Source organism: Callorhinus ursinus, unplaced genomic scaffold (assembly GCF_003265705.2).
Source record: "Callorhinus ursinus isolate GAN/ISIS: 27379988/994484 unplaced genomic scaffold, GSC_fseal_2.0 scaffold1, whole genome shotgun sequence".
Classification (NCBI taxonomy): Eukaryota; Metazoa; Chordata; class Mammalia; order Carnivora; family Otariidae; genus Callorhinus; species Callorhinus ursinus.
The window spans coordinates 120,852,154-120,876,991 of record NW_027397063.1 but is presented as its reverse complement, the minus strand read 5'-3'; the positions used below and the strand labels follow the sequence as shown (position 1 = coordinate 120,876,991).

The 24,838-nt window shown below is 39.0% G+C and overlaps 1 protein-coding gene across 1 annotated transcript in view; it reads left to right on the top strand.

The window, feature by feature from the left end:
- Positions 1–22,074, top strand: part of COL6A6 (collagen type VI alpha 6 chain) — a 105,664-nt gene extending 83,590 nt beyond the window's left edge. The window contains exons 33-36 of the mRNA XM_025867218.2: positions 2,838–2,934; positions 5,781–6,452; positions 9,309–9,402; positions 21,717–22,074. Coding sequence (XP_025723003.2) covers positions 2,838–2,934; positions 5,781–6,452; positions 9,309–9,402; positions 21,717–21,927 — 1,074 coding nt within the window. The 3' untranslated portion in view covers positions 21,928–22,074. The remainder of the gene's footprint in view (positions 1–2,837; positions 2,935–5,780; positions 6,453–9,308; positions 9,403–21,716) is intronic.
- Positions 22,075–24,838: the final 2,764 nt, after the last annotated feature.

The following is a 24,838-nucleotide window of genomic DNA, read 5'->3' as shown; positions in this document are numbered from 1 at the left end:
ACACACAGACTCATAATTCCTTCTGTTTATTGACAGCCCCATTGTCCCTTGGCTTTATTTAGTCACAAAACAAGAGACAATATCCTAATACAAATAATTGATAGTACTGGTGATATAAACTTAAGTAAACAGTTTCACAATCCACTCAAAGGTGTGTGCATAGCCTATAACTTGAGAAAACATATTTTGTTGGTTTGTTTTAAAATCTTTTGAGTGTTAACAGTCTCTCAGAGTTCCTAGTCAAATCAGCTAGAAGCTCTTTGCTCCTTTCTTGAAGGACTTTATCTCAAAAGAGCACCAATGCGATTCAGATTCTTGACAATGACCCTCCAAAATCTGAGCAGCATTGGCTCCAAACACCTCTTGAGTAGAACTAGAGAGGCATACAGAAGTCAGAATTGGTGCCAAGGTTCGTTCATCCAGCAAATGCTTAGTGAGCACCTCATGTATACCAGGTGCTATCCTAGGCTATGGAGACACCAAAGTGGAAAACCAAAAGACGCACCCTCATGCAGCTGCCATTAGAGGATGGAATGAAGCAGGGTTGTCTAGAAAGGTTCAAAATAGAGGCATGTATACAAGTTGATAAGAACCCACCACTGACATCTGGCATTACAGAAGGGAAATTATGTTACCACTTCTCCCTTTGTCCTCTTCTTCTTTCTTCTATCCATTCTGTTCAGTTGTGCTTCCCTACACTTGAACTGTGGTTTATTATTTCAGGAACAGAACTCAGAAATCTAGTGACAATGAATTTTTATTTGGAGGCCATATTTTAAAACCCTAATTTGTTTCATAATTATCATGGCTTTTCTAAATCTTGATTAGTCTGAGAGTTCAGCAGTCCACTGTGAAATTCAGGCCCCATGCAGGCACATGCAGCAGCATTTGGAAACAGATGTTCTAACAACTGGCACTGATTTCCCTTAGCACACGGACTGTGACCTCCCTCTTGGAAATTTCTCATGATGGTATCAACTGAGTGATGAGCTATTCATCCCTTCTGAAACAGAAGGCCATTTTTGACTGGAAAACCTCAATCTCAGCTTTGTTTTGCCGCCAGGTTTTCCCCTTTAAGTGTGTTTGGCAACAGCCTCTTACTTCTGGTGAAATTTTACTTGCTGCCCATAAAGAATTCTAATTTAGACTGGGTCTCCCTATTTCTAATAGACTTATAAGAGAAATCTCTTTGCAGCTAGCCTTTTTTTCCTTTTTACTCTGCTGTTTAGCATTGCAAATGAGAGAAACATTAAGTATAATATTGACATTACAGATTATTCTTGTGGTTGGAGACAGCTGAAATGGGAAGGGGGTTTAATGGGAAACCTTGGCATTCCACCTTGGAAAACCTTGGTATTCCACTGCAGAATGTCCCCGTTTGGCACCACCACCCCGGTCCCAGCTCCACTGCCCTATCATCACAGCATCTTTTTTTTTTCTCTCATACCACAACAATGCTCACCTTCCCTCCTTTCTGTTTCTTTCTTCTCAGCCTTTCCCAGACACTAACCATCCTTTTTTCTATATATTTTGCCTAGAAATCATGCCAAAAGCTTCAGTTACCACATATTTCCTCTGAGTCTCCCCCTCTAACCCATCCAGCTCATGAAGGCAAACACAGAAGAAAAGATGGGCAGAAACAAAGACAAGCCTTAGCGAAAGCCTCCACCACCTTTCCTCCTTCCCATTTCCCTCATTTCCTTCCCATTGCTCCTCAGTTAGAACATGGCCAGCCTACAGCTTTATTAGTGCTTACGACTAACATACTCACTGCCCTCAGGACCCCAGTTCCAAATTCCTGAGAGAATGGATCCAATTGGCTCAGATTCTCATTCCTGGTGCAATCTCCTCTGCAGAGGGATGGAGTCCCCCGCCCCCACCCCCCTCCCCCCCCAAAACACACACTTAAACATGGCTGCCCAAGTCCTATCTTCATGGATAAAGTATGCAAAGGACACTTTCCTGAGAAAGAGTAGGGAAATGTTGTCTGTCCCATCTCTTAGGCATTAGATAAGACCATACCTATAACTTCCCCTCAGCCATCAATGGATCTGTGAATCTGCTAACTGACAAGCTAATTATTCTTCATTATTTGAAGCCTCCCTATTTTATCCCTGCTCTCCAGCCTCAAACTCCCCAGAGAGGTTATTAACAATGGGACTGAACTGGAAGGTGTTGGGAGTTGTTCAAAGGGAAGCCCCTGGATGTGGATCTGGGTCTGCAAAGCTAGCTTCCATGCCTGGTTCATAATCGGAACTCAGAGACAGTTGTAAAGTACATTCTGTGATTTCACTTGGTTCCCTGGGACTTGGGGTGTATGTGTGTGGGGGGGTGTCCTCTGACCCTCTTCCTTCAATGGCTTCCATGTCCATTGTCTTTTGATCAGTCCTCTCACCTTCCTTTGAGCTTCAGCTTCCTCATCTGTAAAATGGGCATGATGCACATAAGAACAAACTCACTGGGTTGTTGAGGTAATGAATAGGAAAGTGCTTTGTGGTTTCTAATGATCCACACAGCACCCACCCTGTGCCAGTACGTGCGTTTCAATTATGAACCCATTTAATGCCCACTCTATTCCTGTTAGTTTGTAGTGTGATTATCCCATTTTGTGGATGAGGAAACAGAGACAAAAGAACCTGACTTACAGCTAAAGGGAACACCAGGGCTTAAACCCAAACAGGGCTCTTGGCCACCCTGACACACGCTAGGCTTCCCTATGACCTTCTTTAGAAGGAGCAGTGTTGTACTCAAAAGATCTCAGTGCTCTGAACAATCCCGGGGGATTCCTGCAGCCCCATCCACTAAGCTGTTCTTTTTCTTGCTTCTGCTTCTTACAGATTGATGACACTGGCACATTCCAACTCATAATGGTTCCATCCGGGACCGACTACGCGCCAGCATTAGAGAGACTCCAGCGGTGTACTTTCTGCTATGGTAAGATCCACGGAGAGAATATAATTTGATCAGGCCTGTTAAGCACACTGAGTCACTGTTGGCAGGAATGGCTGGACCTTGGCAGCAAGGGTAGTAGTGGCCTTGGGAAGATTTCCCTGGGGCTCTGGGCTCACTTCCTCATTCTGCATGGTCCACAGATAGAGCCCCAGCCAGCAGGGCTCCTCCCAGGTATCCAAGCAGGAGGATTGCCTTCCAGGCCCTCCACACTTCTGCAGTTTCCAGGAAACAACAACGATTATTAGAAAAACTCAGCCGTCTCACTGCCAAGGTTTTCATGCTATAAAGTATATTTATGTGTCTTCTAAATCTCAAACGTTCACAACCCCCCCCAAGAAATGCTTTATAGTACAAGTGGGAATTAGTAGAAATCCATGCATTTTCCATTGCAAAAAGGCATCAGAAAGACTGACCATGCTGGTTTGCCCATTGCCGTGTTTTATATACCATCTATACGTCTAGCTAGAGAGGCGGCTGTGGGTGCGTATGGTGGTAATTTGAGTGTTCCAATAATTATGAAGACAGTGGAAGCCACTGCAGTCTCCAGTGGGTGTGATTGTGACCGTTGCCAGGCATTTATGAACCATGCGCTGTTCTGATTGCTTGATGTAACATTGGTGGTGGTGCTGGTGATAGTTAATGTTGAAGCTATTGTGCTTATTCTGTTCCAAGCATTCTTCTCATTGTCTCATCCCACCCTTATAATCACCCTGAGACATTTGAACTATTACTAGATCCACTTGACAGATGACAAAAATGGGGCTTAGAGAGGTGAGATAATTTGCAAAGACGGTACAGCCAGAGGAGACCCAAGAAGGCTGGCCTCACAGCGCAACCGTTTATGAGTAACAGAGATCCCGTCATTCTCCCAGGGACTTGGTATTTGGTCTTGAAGAAAATGATTGATTCCTTTCCTTCTCCATGTGTATTAATGAGATGCTAATTCTTGCCATGTAAGTGACCTCACAGGGAGGTGGTAACTCTGAGAAGTGGGATTGCTTCAGACACCCCTCTATTCTTTCTGTCTCCCCCTCTGCTTCCCTCTACTCATTAGACTCTCTCCTCCCTTACCCTCTACCCCTGCCCCACCTTCTCCCTTCCTTCTCTGCCTCCCTCCCTCCTTCTGTCCCCCTCAGTAGCACAGGGTTGGTTAGGCACTGGCCCTCCTACTCAAGGCAGTGGCTGACTGTCCTGTGAGGGGGGCTTCCCACCCCAGCCTCAGCATGGCTTTCAGACACATCAGTTACACTTGTGTGCTGGTATGTTACAGTCAGAAGTTGTACATGTGTAACCGGAGAGAGATTTTGGCCCCATTTCTTGGCTTAAATCCTTGTTTTGTCTCCGGGGCATATAAGGGAAGATATTTTGGCTGTCGTTTCCTGCAATTAAAAAACACCACAAAATTGAGCAAATGGGCAGCCTGCTGTCTCTGATTTTAGGAACTGCCCAGCACGCAGGTGACTGTTCTATCATTCGACCATTAAACATGGTTGTAAAATTGTACTGAATTTCTGTAAGGGCAACATAACTTGTGCAAAGCCACATCTTTATGGAGTCCATGAGCAAGACTGAACTGAGGAAGTTTGCTACATCCCCAAGGATCTGCATTCTGATCTTCAACCTTTCATCTGACTGCTTTTATTCCTGCCCCAGGCGCACATCTAAGTACCAGCTGTCCACACACTGTCATTCCATTTCTCTTCTCTTTAGTTTTTAAAGAGGCATTCTCAGCCTTAACCAGCAACTATTACTGAAAACATCAAGATTGCAGAGGTTGGCCCAGGAAGGGTTCTCTGGGTGAATCTGACCCACCCACCTAACTGGGCAGAATTGAGGCCCAGTGGTGACTTGGGTAAGACCAGAGCCCAGGCATCCTGGCTCTTAGACCAAGGGGCCTCCCCACTGCCATACCACATGGCCTTGTCTCTCACAATAAACCCTGACTTCATATGTAGAAACTTCTAGAAACACTTGCGTATTGTTTGGCAGAATGATTTTACCCTCTTACCATCAGTTTCTTCTGTTAAATTAGATTAGGTGACCTCTAAGATCCTTCCAGTTCCAAATTTTTTTATTCCTCTGAATATTCATTGTGGTCAGATTCAATGGAATTAACTCCTGTTTTATTACTACACATTCTTTTGATAAATGAGATATGCATATCTATTAAAATGACCCCATATTTTATGAAAGCTTACTAATATGCAATATTTATATTCATGTATTTTACAAACACGTATTGAGCTTTCAACTAATAAGCACACTGGAGAGACAAACATGAGCTGTAGCTTTGTCCTTAGTGTCCACACCCAGATGGACATTGAGTTACAAACCTTTATTTAAATTGAAGTAAAAGAATTCATTGCTTTTTTCCCCACTCTCATTAAGCATACTACATTTCATAGTAGAACAGTGTGAGCATAATGATAAGGACAATTGGTTTAACCTGTATCTTGTCTATCTAGAGAGATCATTAGCTTTTATGTCATGATAAGGTATACTCTTATATGAGATAAACTGTCCACTTCAATCTTTATAAACTTAAAATACAGCCAAGATTAAGCTTCTGTTGAAAGCAGCCTAATTTTTAAAAGTCAAATGCCTTAGCGAATGGAATTCAATACACCAACTGGGTGTAAAATCCGTACGTTTTAAATATAGATGCAAACTATGGACTAGGAAATCTTTTGTTGTTGATATCAAAGTCATTTAGTAATCTTTGATATTTAATATCAAAGATTATGCAGTTTTCAAATGTTAGAATATTTGAGATGCTCTCTTTTCTGTCCAGTCTGTTTTAGTAGCCCTATGTGACTTTTGGTCTGCAGATGTATGCAAGCCAGACGCTCTTTGCGATCAAGCCAAACCACCCCCTGCACAGTCTTACGTGGATGCTGCTTTCCTTCTGGACAGCTCCCGGCATATGGGAAGTGCTGAATTTGAAGACATAAGACAATTTTTGGGAGCACTGTTAGATCACTTTGAGATCACCCCAGAGCCTGAGACCTCTGTCACTGGAGACCGAGTGGCCCTATTAAGCCATGCTCCTCCCAACTTCCTACCCAACACTCAGAAGAGTCCTGTTAGAACTGAGTTCAACCTTACCACCTACAATAGTAAACGCCTCATGAAGAGGCACCTGGAAGAATCAGTTCAACAACTAAATGGAGATGCTTTCATTGGTCATGCATTACAGTGGACCCTGGACAATATCTTTTTAAATACACCCAATATGAGAAGAAACAAAGTCATATTTGTGATATCCGCTGGGGAAACCAGTCACTTGGACAGGGAAACCTTAAAGAAAGAATCCTTGAGAGCCAAATGTCAAGGTTATACCCTATTTGTGTTTTCCCTTGGCCCTGCTTGGAATGACAAGGAACTAGAAGATCTAGCCAGCTACCCTTTGGATCACCACTTGGTCCAGCTTGGCCGAATTCATAAACCTGACCACAGATACAGTGTGAAGTTTGTGAAATCCTTTGTAAACTCAATCAGGCGTAAGTCATAAAATCTGTTCTTTCTTACACATTAAGAGTATTATTTGGTATTCCCAAAGAAGGGTTGATGAACTGACATGGATTCTTGGAAATCTCTATCTTCAAGGGCACTGCAGGGTCAGAAAGGAAAATTTGTAATGGTGGAGAGAGGAAACCTCTGATTCCTAGCATTTAATTTTCTGGCTCAAATTTTTTATGCCTCTGGTTCCTATGGAGAAGCAATCATAACAAGCAGCTGCTCACACATCTGTCTGCATAGAGCAATATAGTCTGGGGGTGTAAAATTACCGCCTGGACCTTAGCTATAAAGTAGAAATCCTTGCCATGTAACATTAACACCTGCCCTTCAATGGAAAGCTTCATCAGTTAACACACCAAAAGAGAGAGCCAAAGAAAAATTCAACAATTCTCAGCTTTGCTTTTTTACAAGTTCCAAAGGCAGAGTTTGAGGTATTAGGGGATATCATTTTACCTGTCAGAATGAAAGATACATCCTTGCAAAACTTTCTCAGCCTTGTTGATGACTTTTTATGATGCCAGCAATTAGTGTAACTGGTACTCATAAAAAAGAAACATGGGCTGTATTTCTTGGAGAAATTTTGCCTTGAAAGTATGCAATTCACTTTGTATGCAATGGAATGGGTAAAAAGAAGCCATGTCCTACTATGACTCTGGAGGTTGAAAAATCGTCAGATTTCTGAACATTCTCATGGTGAATGAGCCCTTAGAGTCCAGATGAAGAAAAGTAAATACACAGGCTGAAGGACACCCAGTGTAGCTTACAGGAGATTCTGATAGAGTCTCAAACTTGTCACTGACATTACACAGTGAGACGAGTTAAGGTTGCAAAGACGGACTAGTCACTATAGGTGAGGTCTAAGGAACCTTGGGAAATTGTTGATGGTACTGATGTCATGTCCCCTAGTCCTGTGCTTCTCCAAATGTGAGTCTAGGACCTACAACATCAGCATTACCTGGAAGCTCATGAAAAATGCAGAATTTCATGCCCTATTCCAGACATTCTAAACCAGAAACTGCATTTTTATCAAATTGCCAGGTGATTCATATGCACGTTATGGTTTGAGAAACACTGGAGAAACAAGCTCCTAGAATAAAATTTATGTGGATGTGTTTTGGAATAGGAAGTCAGAAAGAGGAGCTAGAGAAAAGGGCAAAAAAAAGGGGGCCAGGAATCATTCTGAAAAAAAGTAATTACAAGGCATTTGTAAGGGGAAAACAAAAGAACACTTTGAAAGACTGAGAAACTTGTAAAGAAACACTCCTTGTGAGGAAAAAAAATTGAAAGAACATTTAAGATGGAATTTCCTTCTTCAGTCCCCCAAAATTCTTTGTGGTGTTTCATGGTAATTAGTCAAACTGTACGAATAGATAAAAATGACACCCTATCACCACCCAGGGAAAGGAAAAGAGATGTTTTAAGAATTACTTGGGGTAGGTGAGAGAGATATAAAGTGCTTTCAGAAAACTGTAATTGTGACACAATTATACACTACTTTTCTAGAACTTAAGGATCTAGAAATCTCCCATCTTTGAAATACAACTGTAAAAGTAGAAGTTGAAAAAGGCTTTAACATAATCATATAACAAGCCCACAGACTCATGCTCATTCTACATCAACGCATATGTATCAGGTACCTACTCTGAGCCACTCACAGTGTGGGTGTGGGGCTATCTTTTTTTAAAAAAACATTTATTTATTTTAGAGGGCACAAGCTATGGGGGAGGAACAGAGGGGGAGGGAGATGGGGGGAAAGAATCTCAAGCAAACCCTGCGCTGAGCACAGGGTCCAACACAGGGCACAGTCTCAGGACCCTGAGATCATGACCTGAGCCAAAACTAAGTTGGATGCTTAACCAACGGAGCCTCCCAGGCGCCCCAGATTGTGAGGGTACCAAGGAGTGACCAAACAGACACCGTCACTGCCCTCCTGGGGATTCTAGTGCAGCTTCCTCTCTGATTCTTATTTAACACCATGCTGTGATCGAGGTGGCTATCGAGCACAGTCCACATCCGAAATAACACATTTTCTAAGAGAAACAAAACTGACAACCTGATGCTTAGAACTAGGACAGATAAGAAATAAAATGCACAACATCACAGTCTTGGGCCATTCAGTCTAGAATCACACAGTCCATTCTGCAACAGCAGCTTTAGAGACGGTGCTATATCACAACCCAGGACGAACTTGTTATTTAATGACCCTTGATCACCAAGGAAGAGATTAAATTGTGTTTACCAAGTCTGTTCAATTTAATGCTTCAAGGTAATAAATGATACATTTTTTGAAGTTTCCCATCAAAAATGGCTTTTAAATGTTTAAATTTTGTGGGAAGGGGCATGCTTTGTTATTATAAAAAATCACTATCCTTCCAAATGAAGTGAGCCACTAATGAATTAAACCCAAGATGGCACTATTGTTACTGTTGTTAATGACACAGAAACCATAAAGGGAATATCACTTTCCCTTTGCATTTTGATATTGCAAAGGAGCAAATAAAAAATAACTATTCTGAATAGTTCATGTCAATTAGAGACCAGACTTTAGGACTAGCTCATAATATCTCCTCTAACGTTGACCAACTTTAGCAGCTAAAGTCATCTTATTGAAAAATAAGTTGAATGCTCTGCCTATAAATTCAGCAGAGATGTATTTTCTAAACCTAGTTTTAGAGACTCCCCTGAGAAACCTGCTTTCATCTCAGTTGGCCACCTTAGTTGGTATCTTCCTTTAATGAATATCGAAAACAGTGAAGTGATACTTTGCATACAGAGCAGATTGCCGTAATGTTAATAGCCATGAATAAGGGACTCATCATAGACTTTTCTCTTCCTAGGTGCAATCAACAAATATCCACCCATAAACTTCAAAATGAAGTGCAATAGACTGAGCTCTACAGATCTGAAGCCGCCCCCACAGCAGTGGCGAAGGTATTTTCAGCTTGAGAAAACTTGATAAACAATGTGCCCCCCTTTCTTCTCCTCATTCTCTATAATTTCTTCCTCCTCCTTTTCTCCCTCTCCCTCCTTCTCCATCCTATTTGGACAAAATCTACAGGTACATGATATTAAAATATAATTTGGGGAATAAGAGATAATAAAAAATGACCAGGTTGATCTGAAAAACAACCAGAGATTTTTTAAAAGTGGAAAATCTAAATGTGGAACTAAAACAACCAATGGGACACTTGAGTGGCAATGAGCATAATTAATGACCAGATAGTGGTTTCTAAATATCATTCCCCACTCAAAGGAACCAGGGTTTCTTGGAGAGAGAAAAGCTAATTCTAGACTGTAGCAGGGAAAGTACAATATGACTCTCAAATATTCATTATGCCGGAAAGCAAGGAAGTAGTAAAAAACTAGCAATGTCATGTCAAAAAGACAAAGGAGCTATCTTGAAAAGATTCCTACTGGCCTGATTTTGGACAGTTTGACATCACAAAGAATAATGGTAATGCATTATAACAGAATGAATTTTCAAAATCTACAAGTCTATATAGAGATCCGAAAAGGGAGGAGCATAGTGAAAGCTCTTTTTTATAGAAGTATGCTAGCTAATAAATATAGAAGAAAATGGTAGAATTTTAAAAAATCACCAATTTGTGAGGCACCTGGGTGGGGCAGTTGGTTAAGTGTCCAACTCTTGATTTTGGCTCAGGTTGTGATCTCAGAGTCGTGAGATCGAGTCCTGTGTCGGGCTCTGTGCTCAACGCAGAGTCTGCTTGGGAATCTCTCTCCCTCTTCCTCTGCCTCTCCTGCTCATGCATGTTCTCTCTCTCGTGAATAAATAAATCTTTTTTAAAAATCACCAATTTGTAATCTCCAGTGTAATAATGGAGTTAGATAAGAATCAAGGAATGCTAAAACCACTGGGTGACAGGTTGTTTGGGAACAGGCTATTTTACAGTCTCCCAGATCATTCACATATTACTAACTTATTAATTACAAAGAAAAGAAATATGCATGTACATGGTAAGATCTGGCAGTTCCCACTGTGGCCAAGATTTGACATGTGCTTCCTGAGGTGATACAGGGGGAGATACATCACCTTGAATGTAAGATTCTTGCAGGGAATGTTTGACCCAAGTCTCATAATGAGGAAACCATTAGACAGTTCCAGAATATGGAGATTTCTTCAGAACAGCTGACCTAGTCAGAGATTTCAATGTCATGAGCAGCAAGGAGTTGTGGGGTACTATTCTAAAATGGGAGAGACTAAGGAGACATAATCATCAAATGTAATGGTGTGAACCTTGACTAGATCCCAGGTCAGAAAAAAAGCTCATATAAATGACTTCTGGTGGACAACTGGGGAAATTTGAGTATGAACAATATGTCAGGAGATATTATTAATTCATGTGAATTTCCTTATGTGTAGTAATACTATCATGTTCATATGAGAGAATGTTTTTGTTCTTGAGATAGGTATATTGAAGCATTTAAAAGTAACACGTATAATATCTGCAATCTATTTTCAGGTGGTTTCCCTAAAAGGAAATAGGATGGGGTTTTATGTGTGTGTGTGTGTACGCACATCATATATGGATGTGTGTATGCATATATATGTGTGTGTGTGTGTGTATACACACAGAGTAACAAGATGGTAACATTTGGAGAACCAAATAGGTTCTATAATAAATAAATAAAGGTATTTATTTATTCATGGTTTTGTTCTTAACAATATTCTGTGAATTAAAAAATAAAACTCAGTGGATGAATTAAACAGAATAATAGACACATCTAAAGAGAAACACAGTGAACTGGAGAATAAAGCTGAAGAAATCACTCAGAATGCAGAGAAGATAAATGTAAGAAGTTTAGAGATGGAACAGATTGGAAAGATCTATATCAAATTGGAATTCTTGAAATCAGATAAAATAGAAATAATAAATGAGATAATGTTCAAATACATCAAGAGATGGTCATTTTCGAGAACTTATCAAAGATATGAATTAAAAGGTGAAGAAAAGACAAGGTACAACAGGCAGGATAAATAAAAAGAGCCGTTAGACATGGCGTAGTGGAATGCAGACATCAAGCCAAAGAAAAAGGCAGACTGAAAGAAAGAGAAGATTATCTACAAAGAAACTACAATTAGGTTGGCAGCTGGATTATCAGTAGCAATAGTGGAAGCCACAAAACTGTTAAGAACTTTTAAAGTAATGGAAGAACATTTTTATCAACTTAAACCAACTTTAAAAAATAATGGTATAACAAAAATAATTAGGATAAACAAAAAACAGTTCACCACAAAGACCTTTGCTAAAGGAACTTCTAAAGTATGTACTTCAAGGAACATAAAAATGACTGTGGAAGGAAGGGCTGAGATGCAACACTAATAAATGATCAAAACTTGACAATATTTAGGAAGACCTAAATGTTAGATTTCTAAGCAATAGTAATATCTAATTTGTAGGGTTACACAAAAGCCATACTTGTTAACAAAGGTATGAAAATAAGATATTTGTAGGCACCTGGTGGTTTACAGAAAAAAACTGTTGTACTAAGACTATACATATTAATATTATTTAAACTTGAGAAAATATATTGGACAATAAAATAATCTTTTATTTAAAAAAAATGAAGTTGAGCCTGAAGGGTAAAAAAGGTGGTACTGAAAAACAGGACAATAATAATAATACATGTCATCGGGAGGTAAATGGAGTTAAGGGCTCTAGGAACTTGAATTGTTTGGGCTGGCTACTGAAAAACTTTAGACTCTCTTAAAAATGTATTAGAAATTGTGATGGTACCTGTGAAAAAGAAAAATGGAATGTAACTAACTACCAAAACTGTAGTGCAGGAAAATAGAATAAAAACAACATAAATATTTTTTTAAATAAAAAGGCAAGGGGGGGAGGACAAGTAGAAGGCACAAAGTAAAACAGCAGAATCAAATCCATTTAAATATATCAGGAGTCATAATAAATATCGACTAAACATGCCAGTTATAGAGATAGATGGACTTAAGAAACAAAATAAAATCCAGCTATAACTTGTTTTCAATTATAGAGACACAGCCACAAAATAAGGATATGGAAAAGTTGGAAGTAAAATTATGGAAAAAATATACCAGGCAAATTTAAAAAAAAAATCTGGAAACATAATATATACTGCTATATGCAGAAGATGATATATACAAACCTACTAGTAACCAAAACAATAAAGCTAAAATATAACATATTAATATCAGGTAAAATATTCTCTTTAACAAAACAGTACTATGGGGATAAAAAGCCACTACATGATGACAAAGCGTTCAATTCATGAAGAAGATATAACAATTCTAAATTTCTAAGAGGGTAATAAAATAATCTTAAAATATACGAAGTAGAAATTGAAAAACTATAAGGAGAAATTGCCATCAAACTATCATTAGAGTTGGAGATTTCGGTACACCAGTTTGCATACTGATCAGTCAGGCCGACAAAAATGAGTAAAGATATTAAAGATTTCATCATAAATAACAAACTTGATTTAATAGGTTCATTTAGAACCCTGCATAGAAAAATGAGACATTCTTCTGAAGAGCACATGTAACATTAACAACTAGTTGAATCAAGGTGGAGAGTTCACCAGGTGTTCATTGAACAGTTTTTAACTTATCAAGCAGTTGTCAACAAAGCTCTAAGAACTAGTGTCATACAATCCAAATTGATTGGAATTCAATTAAGTTAGAGATTAATAAAAATATTTTAAAAATCCATACATTTTTAAATTAAAATCACATTGCTAAATAACTAAGGTAAAAAATTATAATGAAAACTTTAAAATACTTAGAATTGTATAATAATCAAGATGTTATATGTCAAAATTTATGGGATATGTCAGAAGTCATAATTTAGGAAAGTTTATAGTCTTAATTCTTGTGTTAGGGAAAATTTAATAACTCTAAAAGCTAATGAGCTAAACATCACTCTTGAGATATTATAGAAGAAGAAAATACATATATATATACATATATATGTATATATATATATATACACCCAAAGAAAGGAATCAGAGTGGAACTTAATATTTTTTAATTATGATATTTTCAGGAGTATCAATAAAGGCAAAAGTTCTTTTATTTCTTTTAATTTTATTATGTTAGTCACCATTCATTACATCATTAGTTTTTGATGTAGTGTTCCATGATTCACTGTTTGCATATAACACCCGGTGTTCCATTCAATATGTGCCCTCCTTAATATCCATCACCGGGCTAACCTATCCCCTCACCGCCCCCGCTTTAAAACCCTCAGTTTGTTTCTCAAGAGTCCATAGTCTCTCATGGTTCGTTCTACCCCTCCGATTTCCCCTCCTTCCTACTATCTTCTTTTTTTTTTTAACATATACTGTATTGTTTTAGAGGTACAGGTCTATGATTCATCAGTCATACACAATTCACAACGCTCACCATAGCACATACCCTCCCCAATGTCCATCACCCAGCCACCCCATCCCTCCCACCTCCCACCACTCCAGCAACCCTGTTTGTTTCCTGAGATTAAGAATTCCTCATATCAGTGAGATCATATGATACTTGTCTTTCTCTGATTGACTTATTTTGCTTAGCATAATACCCTTTAGTTCTATCCACGTCGTTGCAAATGGCAAGATTTTGGGTTTTTTGATGGCTGCGTAATATTCCATTGTATATATATATATATATATATACCACATCTTCTTTATCCATTCATCTGTTGATGGACATCTTGGCTCTTTCCATAGTTTGGCTATTGTGGACATTGCTGCTATAAACATTGGGGTACATGTACCCCTTAAGATCACTACATTTGTATCTTTGGGGTAAATACCCAGTAGTGCAAGTCCTGGGTCATAGGGCACCTCTATTTTCAACTTTTTGAGGAAACTCCATACTGTTTTCCAGAGTGGCTGCACCAGCTTCCACTCCCACCAACAGTATAGGAGGGTTCCCCTTTCTCCACATCCCCTCCAACATCTGTCGTTTCATGACTTGTTAATTTTAGCCATTCTGACTGGTGTGAGGTGGTATCTCATTGAAGTTTTGATTTGGATTTCCCTGATGCCGAGTGATGTTGAGCACTTTTTCATGTGTCTGTTGGCCATTTGGATGTCTTCTTTGGAAAAATGTCTGTTCATGTCTTCTGCCCATTTCTTAATTGGATTATTTGTTCTTTGGGTGTTGAGTTTGATAAGCTCTTTATAGATTTTGGATACTAACCCTTTATCTGATGTCATTTGCAAATATCTTCTCCCATTTTGTCAGTTGTCTTTTAGTTTTGTTGTCTGTTTCCTTTGCTGTGGAAAAGCTTTTTATCTTGATGAAGTCCCAATAGCTCATTTTTGCCCTTGCTTCCCTTGCTTTTGGAGCTGTGTCTAGCAAGAAGTTGCTGTGGCTGAGGTCAAAGAGGTTGCTGCCTGTGTTCTCCTCTAGGATTTTGATGGACTCCTGTCTCACGTTTAGGTCTTTCATCCATTTTGAGTCTATTTTTCTGTGTGGTGTAAGGAAATGGTCCAGTTTCATTCTTCTGCATGTGGCTGTCCAATTTTCCCAACACCATTTGTTGTCTTTTTTCCATTGGACATTCTTTCCTGCTTTGTTGAAGATTAGTTGACCATAGAGTTGAGGGTCCATTTCTGGGCTCCTTATTCTGTTCCATTGATCTATGTGTCTGTTTTTATGCCAGTACCATACTGTCTTGATGATTACCACTTTGTAATAGAGCTTGAAGTCCAGAATTGTGATGCCACCAGCTTTACTTTTCTTTTTCAACATTCCTCTGGCTATTCGGGGTCTTTTCTGGTTCCATACAAATTTTAGGATTATTTGTTCCATTTCTTTGAAAAAAGTGGATGGTATTTTGATAGGTATTGCATTAAATGTGTAGATTGCTCTAGGTAGCATTGACATTTTCACAATCTTTGTTCTTCCAATCCATGAGCATGGAATGTTTTTCTTTGTGTCTTCCTCAATTTCTTTCATGAGTATTCTACAGTTTTCTGAGTACAGATTCTTTGCCTTTTTGGTTAAATTTATTCCTAGGTATCTTATGGTTTTGGGTGCAATTATAAATGGGATCGACTCCTTAATTTCTCTTTCTTCTGTCTTCTTGGTGTATAGAAATGCAACTGATTTCTGTGCATTGATTTTATATCCTGCCACTTTGCTGAATTCCTGTATGAGTTTTAGCTGTTTTGGGGTGGAGTCTTTTGGGTTTTCCACATGAAGTATCATATCATCTTTAAGGAGTGAGAGTTTGACCTCTTCTTTGCTGATTCAGATGCCTTTTATTTCTTTTTGTCTGATTGCTGAGGCTAGGACTTCTAGTACTATGTTGAATAGCAGTGGTGATAGTGGATATCCCTGCCATGTTCCTGACCTTAGGGAAAAAGCTCTCAGTTTTTCCCCATTGAGAATGATATTTGCTGTGGGTTTTTCATGGATGGCTTTTATGATATTGAGGTATGTACCCTCTACCCCTACATTCCAAAGAGTTTTAATCAAGAAAGGATGCTGTGCTTTGTCAAACGCTTTTTCTGCATCTATTGAGAGTACAATATGGTTCTTGTTCTTTCTTTTATTAATGTAGTGTATCACATTGATTGATTTGCGGATGTTGAACCAACCTTGCAGCCCAGGAATAAATCCCACTTGGTCATGGTGAATAATCCTTATGTACTATTGGATAGTATTTTGGTGAGAATTTTTGCATCCATGTTCATCAGGGATATTGGTCTGTAATTCTCCTTGTTGGTGGGGGTCTTTGTCCAGTTTTGGGATCAAGGTAATGCTGGCCTCATAAAATGAGTTTGGAAGTTTTCCTTCCATTTCTATTTTTTGGAGCAGTTTCAGAAGAATAGGTATTAAATCTTCTTTAAATGTTTGGTAGAATTCCCCTGGTCAGCCATCTGGCCCTGGGCTCTTGTTTGTTGGGAGATTTTTGAATACTGCTTCAATTTTCCCTGCTGGTTATGGGTCTGTTCAGGCTTTCTATTTCTTCCTGGTAAAGTTTTGGTAGTTTATACATCTCTTGAAATGCATCCATTTTTCCAGATTATCTAATTTGCTGACATATAGTTGCTCATAATATGTTCTTATAATTGTTTGTATTTCTTTGGTGTTGGTTGTGATCTCTCCTCTTTCATTCATGATTTTGTTGATTTGGGTCATTTCTCTTTTCTCTTTGATAAGTCTGGCCAGGGGTTTATTAATCTTATTAATTCTCTCAAAGAACCAGCTTCTCGTTTTGTTGATCTGTTCTACTGTTCTTTTGGCTTCTAGTTCATTGATCTCTGCTCTGATCTTTATTATTTCTCTTCTGCTGGGTTTAGGCTTTATTTGCTGTTCTTTCTCCAGCTCTTTAGGTGTAGGGTTGTGTATTTGAGAGCTTTCTTATTTCTTTAGAAAGGCTTGTATTACTATATACTTTCCTCTTAGGACCACCTTTGCTGTATCCCAAAGATTTTGAACAGTTGTGTTTTCATTTTATTTTGTTTCCATGAATTTTTCTAATTCTTCTTTAATTTCCTGGTTGACCCATTCATTCTTTAGTAGGATGCTCTTTAGCCTCCATGTATTTGAGTTCTTTCTGACTTTCCTCTTGTGATTGAGTTCTAGTTTCAAAGCATGGTGGTCTGAAATATGCAGGGAATGATCCCAATCTGGCAAAAGTTCTTTTAAAACTTAATCATATACATATCTATTTTTGGCATGTACGAACATTACTTACTTTTTTTTTTGGAATTAGAATTGTAGTTAGGAGAGTGTTTCAGTGGAAAATCATGCTGTACTACCACACACGCATGTGCACCCCACATCTGAGTAAAATCAAATGTCTACCAGCTCATGGGAATCACACTTAGGCAAATGCCTCAGATAGTGTGTGCCTACTTTTAGTGTGCAGTGTCTGCATTTCTGTGTGGTGATCAGGGCCAAAGAGGCACTCTCAATGCAGATGCCCCAGCTGCAGAAACTGTGAGAAGTCTCTGCCTCAAATCTCCTTACCTTGCTGGGAAGTAGGGAACTGTCCAGCAGCAAATGCTTCCTGAACTCAGGCCTATACCAGGCCTGTGCAGTCGGTCCTCAAAGAGCAGGGCTCCCCCTGCTGCAGGTGTCTGGCAGCATGGAAAGGAGCTTCCCATTTGCATTTGCACTGGGCTCCACATAATATGTAGCTGGCCCTAACTGCCGAAGGCAGATTCTAAAGCCAGCCTATACAAATTAAAAGACATTTCTGGAAACTATTCCTACCATACATTTTGTTTAAAGATCAATATGAGTGGAGGGGATTCACAGTACTCTTCGACAGGATGTTTCTTCCCCTTCTTCACATTGCCCAGCTATTTTGGAGGATCAGCTTCTCCTACGTATCTGAAACAGGGAAGTGACAGGAAATGGCTGGAACATCAGGAATTGAGACATGAAATCCATACCACTCTTGGTGGGCTCCCTGATGGTGCCTTAGCCTAGGACACCCCAGGCCTTCTCTAAGTGACCAAAGACCATAATAAAAGGTAACAAGCCACACAGCTGCTTCTGAAACTCCCTGTCTTAGCCTTTCAAGGGAAGTGAGGCAGAATTGAGCACATAATTGAGGGAGCTGAGAATGCCTGCTAGGCAAGATGCCTGGCCATAAAGATGACTTGCCAAGCCTCAGAATGACTTGCATAAGAATTAGATCATTCCACTGTGAGATTTTGAGAAATACAGGTAGAATCTGGTTCTTATCAGATAGAAAAGAAAGGAACTGAACACAAGCAACCAAGGAGACAGATGGCCAGTAAGGGTGAGATTGTAGGGCAGCCTCTTTGTAAACGCTTAGTTCCGCTCAGAGACAATAAAAGACAGAAAGCCACCTGCTTATTGCTTCATCCAGGCAGGGAAGCTCTTGTGCCAGACTTCAAGCACGGATAGACCAGAGCCAGAACAATCAAATTGTAAAAAATGGGCACAGTCACCAATGCCATATGAATAATACATCTGTTGTAATTCTACCTTCCAAAGTATGTTTTCTAGACACACAAAATGCCTATTAAAAAGGATTCTCAAAATAGAGGCGATCTTGTCTGCGTTTTCTACTCCAGTGCATCCAGTCAACTAGTTAATGCAGCATACTTGACTCCTGATTATCTGCATAGATGGAGGAATCTGTGATCACAGAGAACTGAAATCTACAGAGTCCTACCCACCTTATTTTGTCTAGCCTCCGTATCTTTCCACAAGCTTTCCTGGAGTTGGGCACAAGATGTGAAATGATTGGCTGTATTTCATTCCTGTTTCTTGACTACCTATTGTTGGACTTACCAATCAGTAAAGAAGTAGCTTAACGATATGGAATAAAAGGAAAAACAGAAATTCTATATGGTTCCCAGACAGGATAATCAAATGATTCTTACCAAATGCTTATCAAATACAAGCTCCTGTGTACAACAGTGAAAAAAAGTTCAGAGATATGATATTTATCATGTTCCAACCTTTTTTTAAAATTTTATTTATTTATTCATGAAAGGCAGAGAGAGAGAGAGGCAGAGGGAGAAGCAGGCTCCCAAGGAGCAGGGAGCCCGACACGGGACTCGATCCCAGGACCCTGGGATCACGACCCGAGCCGAAGGCAGACACCTAACCATCTGAGCCACCCAGGCGCCCCATGTTCCAGCCTTTTGAGAATAAAAGTATTTGAGGGGGAAAAAAGATAGCAATGTCATACTTACCAGTTTAGCAGCTTTTTCTTAACAGAGAGAGGGAGGAAGATAACAAAGATAACAACTTATCATAAAAAGGATCCAATGGAAAGGGGGAAGTTGGGGAAGGGAAACCCAAGACATGAAAACGGTGTGATCCAGAATCAAAAGAATTACATTCTCCATGATCGGTGGAGCCATGTTCTATGCATATAAACAATTATGACTTTGGAGAATTTGAGCTCCTAATATTTAGTTCTGGAAATAAGAAAATAGAGCAAAAATGGGAGGTGTGAGAAATTGTATTTGCACTGAAATTTAGCTTTCTTGGTAACTGGGAGAAGTTTGTTGATCAACTTGCTATATTCCAGATAGCACTGATGGAAGTGAATGGAGATATACTTTGGGATTTGAGTTTCAGAAGCCCAGACATATAGTATATAATGGCATAGTTCTTTGTTGATTTGATGTCTCCTTTGCTTCTAGCTCTCATTATAGAGGCAAAAGGAATATGTGGAGTGTGGGTGTATGCAAATACACATGTATGTCATGTGTATGTGAGAGAAAGAAGTGAACTAATTTTAATTAATCTTTCACTTATTTTCTAAATATTTTTGTTTTCGTGAGAGATCAGACTTAAGCCTGGTAAAAGCAAAAAAATCCAAATATGAAGAAATGGATTATAGTGAATACTGGCACTGTTTTTCTGATGTCAATGTTTTGGAGTTCTCTTGACTCTTCCCTTGACCACAATTCAGCAAATGTTTGAGATTTATCAGTATTGATAAACCTACTCTTCTTATGCTACCAGGCTCTCACACATTCATTCTAAAAATATTTACAAAGAGCTTATGTGCCAAGCACCTCATACCTTCTTAACTGTCCAACCTGCCCCAGGCCATCTGCTTTCCTGTGGTTCTGCACCCATATCCAGGTGTTCCTGATAGCATGACTTTTTTCATTTCACTTTCCTATTCTAAATATCTTGATAGTTGGGGCACCTGGGTGTTTCATTCGGTTAAGTGGTTTCCTTCGGCCAGCTCAGCAGGGAGTCTGCTTCTCCCTCTCCCTCTGCCCTTCCGCACCCCTGCTTGTGCTCTCATGCACGCTCTCTCACAAATAAAATCTTTTTAAAAATAAATATCTTGATAGTTTTCCATGGTGTCCCAAATAAAAAACAAGTTCAATGGAAGTAACACCAAGCTCTTAAGAGGGTTGAGTTACAGTCTCAGTTCTGTCCCTGATACTCACCTCTACATGCAGTCTGTTTCCTCATCTGTAAGCAATAGAGCACCATGGTAATTAGTCTAGGGGATTTTGAATGTTGCTCACAACATGGGTGGTTTTTATTCCCATTTAAAACCTGAAGACACAAGGATCACTCTAGTTTAAAGTGATTTGCCCGGAGCTGCTCCGCCAGTAAGTAGAGCAGCTTGAATAGAAGGTTTATGGACTTAAAGCTCTTTCTACCACCTTCCTGTAAAATAAGGTTGTCTGAAATGGCTCCCTTCCTGCGCTAATACAGTAACCACTAGCTTTCAATTAAATGACATTATAAATTGTTCCTCAGTCACACTAACCATATTTCAAGTGCTCAACAGATAGATGTAGCTAGTGGCTGCCATACTGGTCCGTGAAGATTACAGGACATTTCCCCCAGCACAGTTTTATTGGCTACGTTAGGACTTTCAGTCAGCACTTGGCTTCTATGATTCCTTGACCTGTCAATCTGGCATTCTGGCCTTCCAGAGTCCGTCCCCAGCTGTCCTTTACTGTTGACAAACTCTTTATGTGCCTGCCAGACTGGGTGTTATTTCTGTATCCCCCACTATGCATAACATAGTGCCTTCCATAGAGAGTCAACATTTGGTTGGATGGATAGATGGACAGACAGAAGGAAGGAAGAATGGATGGGTGAGAGGGAGAGAGGGAAGAAGGGAGTGGCATTCACTCATGTTTTCATTAGATAATTGTGTTTGATTTTTTTTTTATGTTCAGTTAGCCAACATATTAGTTTTTGATGTAGTGTTTAACAATTCATAAATGTTTATTGAGTATCTACCATATGCTCTTCTAAGATTCCTGGGATTGCTATGATTACCAGATATGGTCTTGTGAAATTTTCTGCCTGGGTTTCTGTCTGGGAGGGTAGAATAGAGAACAGATCATAAAGAAGTTTATAAGTAAATAAAAATTCAGACAGTGATATAAGAAAAATGAGCATATTGTACGAGCAACCAGGAGACTGTAGACTAGGAAAACTATAGATGTAGCAGTCTCTAATGAGGTGTACTATTTGACCTCTGACCTGAATAATCAGAAGAAGCCAACTGTATGAAGTTCTGGGTGGAACATGTTCCATGAAGGAAGGAACTTTGCTGTTGGAATGATTTTGCATATTTTGACAAAATATCTTATGTCTCAGTCTCAACTTCTGATATATCTGCCAGTGTAAATCTCGTTTTATAGTCTTAATAAAATTACCCTGAAGGAAGGATGCAACAAGGAATGGGGACAACATTTAGGAAGACAAAATTAATTAGTCTATTAAAGTTGAAATGGCATTTATCTTCTGTGATGTTTCTCTTGTACAGCTTTGTTCCTGGACCATATAAAACTACCTTCAAAGAAGATGCATTACAGAAGGCAAAGTTCTTTCAAGATAAAAAGTATCTTTCAAGAGTAGCAAGAGGCAGCAGAGATGATACTATTCGAAATCTTACCAGAAACACATTCCATACCTTTAAAAATGGAAAAAAGGTGATAAAAGCTGCTTCAAAACAACATGATAAAGGACGTGCTTGAAGAATTTAGCCTTAGGAAGCATGGTAAGACTCTGGATTTAAGTAACTAAAGTCACTGCCATAACTACGGGCAACTTTTATTTGGATATCCACCCATATCCAGACGTCCACTCTGGAGAGCTGGACAAAACAAAGGTTGTAGATTATCAGGCAATTTGATCCCTTGCACTCATTGGTATTAAGATTGATCTTGTCCATTTCTTTGAGCCCTTCTCATAATTCCAGCACTCTGATACATTTAAGAACTGTTATCATTAAAAGATGGAAGAATGAAAGAAGTGTTCTGAGAAGTCCAATGGAGATATAATCTGAAGGTAAATTTTAAATAGTATATACATGAGCCATTGCTAATTCTTTTGATTGCAGGTATCTGTCCAGTCCACTTTCTGCAAACCAAGGTTTCATTCTCTAGTAATGTTTAATGCTCATCAGTTTAACCAAAGGTTGATGTTTTGAAAAAACCCCAAATTTACATTTACAAATTGATGCTTATATGTCATAATTTTGATAATTTGGCTTTCCATGATACCATTAAAACACATCACTGTCTCTGTGTGGAGTGTCTAGCTTTCTGATAGGCTTATGCTGGAAGGTTTCCTCCCACTTTCTGCAGTTGTTTGCTTGGACAGGTAAGAAGCAGAGAGTAATTTTCTCTGCTCCAATTCCTCCTTAATTCACTGAAAAACTTGTTAATTCCCCCTAAACATAATTACTTTTGAGCTAGAAGTTCCCTCATTATATACAGCCTCCTGCCTAGCTATTTTGATGGACTTTTATTCTTTACCATTATTGTTATATATATATTACTTTTCACTAATCCATATATTCTTTAGACAAGGAGAGTAAAGACAACTGGTCATGGGTGAAGCTGAGTTAACTTTTACCCATCAGGTAGCTATTTAGTCAATAGTGAACAGTACCAAACAGGACTGACCGAGATCTAAATAGAGTCTTAAATGCATATTGAGTTTGGAAAAGATAAAGTTGTTAATGTTTTAATCCACAAATCCATTTGGGGTTGCAGAGATGTACAGAAATGAGAGTTAAGTTAAAGCAGGAAAGCTAGGCATTCTGAATGCCTAGCCACCAAGAGCATTCTGACAGGCTTGCTCCCTCCTACCTCCAAATCACAAAACTAATTCTTAATCTTATGATGGGCTAATATTTTTCAACAACTAAAGACCAAATTAGTGTTATTTAATTTAGACACAATGTTTGCTCCTTACCTCAAATTCCCAGAGCTGGCTCCAGAGTTGGTAGCAAGGGCCCTGCTTGGCAGAACACCACTCTCTTCAAGGAGGGAGACCCTGCTTGGATGCATGGGGCAGATGGCTACTGGCACCTAAGACCAGTAGGTGATTTTCTTTTCTATATCTCTCTTTATAAAAGCTAGGAAAGAAAGGCCATCTCCACTGTGTTTTAAAACCACTTCTGCCATCCTTACTCAGGCAACTTCATAGAGTTAGCTCCCAATGTCTTCAGATGGGCAAGGAGTTAAAATGTCATATTCATACTCAGGAAACAGAGGAGAATAGAGCACATCAGGTTTCTTCATATCCTAAGCGGTGCTTAGGGGTTCAGGAAAAATTTGTTTCAAGTGAAGGAAATTGAGCAATATCTAAGAGGTATTTTAATAAAAGGATTTTTCTGGTTAACTTTGGATTAAGCAAAAACTCTTCCTGTTTACTGCTAGAGATACTTTAAGAATGTACTTGTCTATTTTTTCTGCATTGATAAGTAAAATACACCAAAAATTTTTGACCTTGGTAATTGAGATTATTTTAGCATTTTGGGTCTTTTTAATCCTTAACAGATGAAGGGTCTGAAACATAGTGTAAATGTTCCTTTTTTAAAATCCCTAATTTTAGCATTTCCCATGATTTACCTCTTTCTCTAGAAGGGAAAAGCCGCAAAAATTTGAATGTAAATTAAATAAACCCCTATTTAAACCAAGAATCACACAAATAAGCAGTAGTGCTTCCTGGTTTAAACATGTAAATTAATTGACTATAAAGGACATGCCTCCTATTATCTCTGCACTAAGCTATGAGTCAGACATGTTAAAAAAAAAGTCAAAAAAAAAGATGCAACTCAACATGGCCTTAGATTGCAATACTCAGTAACAATTCAACCAAATGACCCCCTTTTCTAAAAGGGGAGTTTAAGTGGGAAGAGGAATGGATGGCAGGAAGATAAGGGGAGAAAAGGATTACATCTCCATCGGACCACTCCATCTTCCCCTCAGCATGTTTTGTCAGTCATGTGGCTTCGCTAAGCTTCCAGGCTTGAAGCCCTTCTAGGTCCAAAGGTTTGTCTCAAACAAGTGACCTCCAGCCTCTGCAGAACGAAATCTGACTTCGTAGCTAGAAACTCTGGATATATGGTCTTAACAGACACGAAGGGAAGCAGATGCAATGTAACAGGACAATGTCAAATTTGCAAATCCTGTTCCACCAGCTATCTAGCCTTGTCAAGGTCCAGACTCCTCTAACTCAGGCCTCTGTGAACGACAGGGTTTTCTGATGAGTTTAGACAGGTAAACACAAAACCAAGTGCACTGAATCGTGAAGTCAGACCTATGCACTGCAAATTGTCATGTACCATAACTGAATCATATAATTACATAAAATTAAATTTGCGTATTTAAGTACTATTTTCCCCCAGAGGCAGATTATCGACTTAACTTTTTGGTTTACACTCATGTAACTAATTTAAAAACAAAGTATCTTAAACACCATAAACCCTTTAGCAAATGGATGACAATTAAATGTGAAGAGACAATTAGGTTCATGTACAAATAATAATTGATAAGTTTGAGGGGTTTATTTTGTGGGAAAGGCCAATTTTGGTCTTTAAAAGTGTAGATGTTTGGCATGTTTTTAACAGCTTAGTCCTTTTCTTTTTCCTGCATT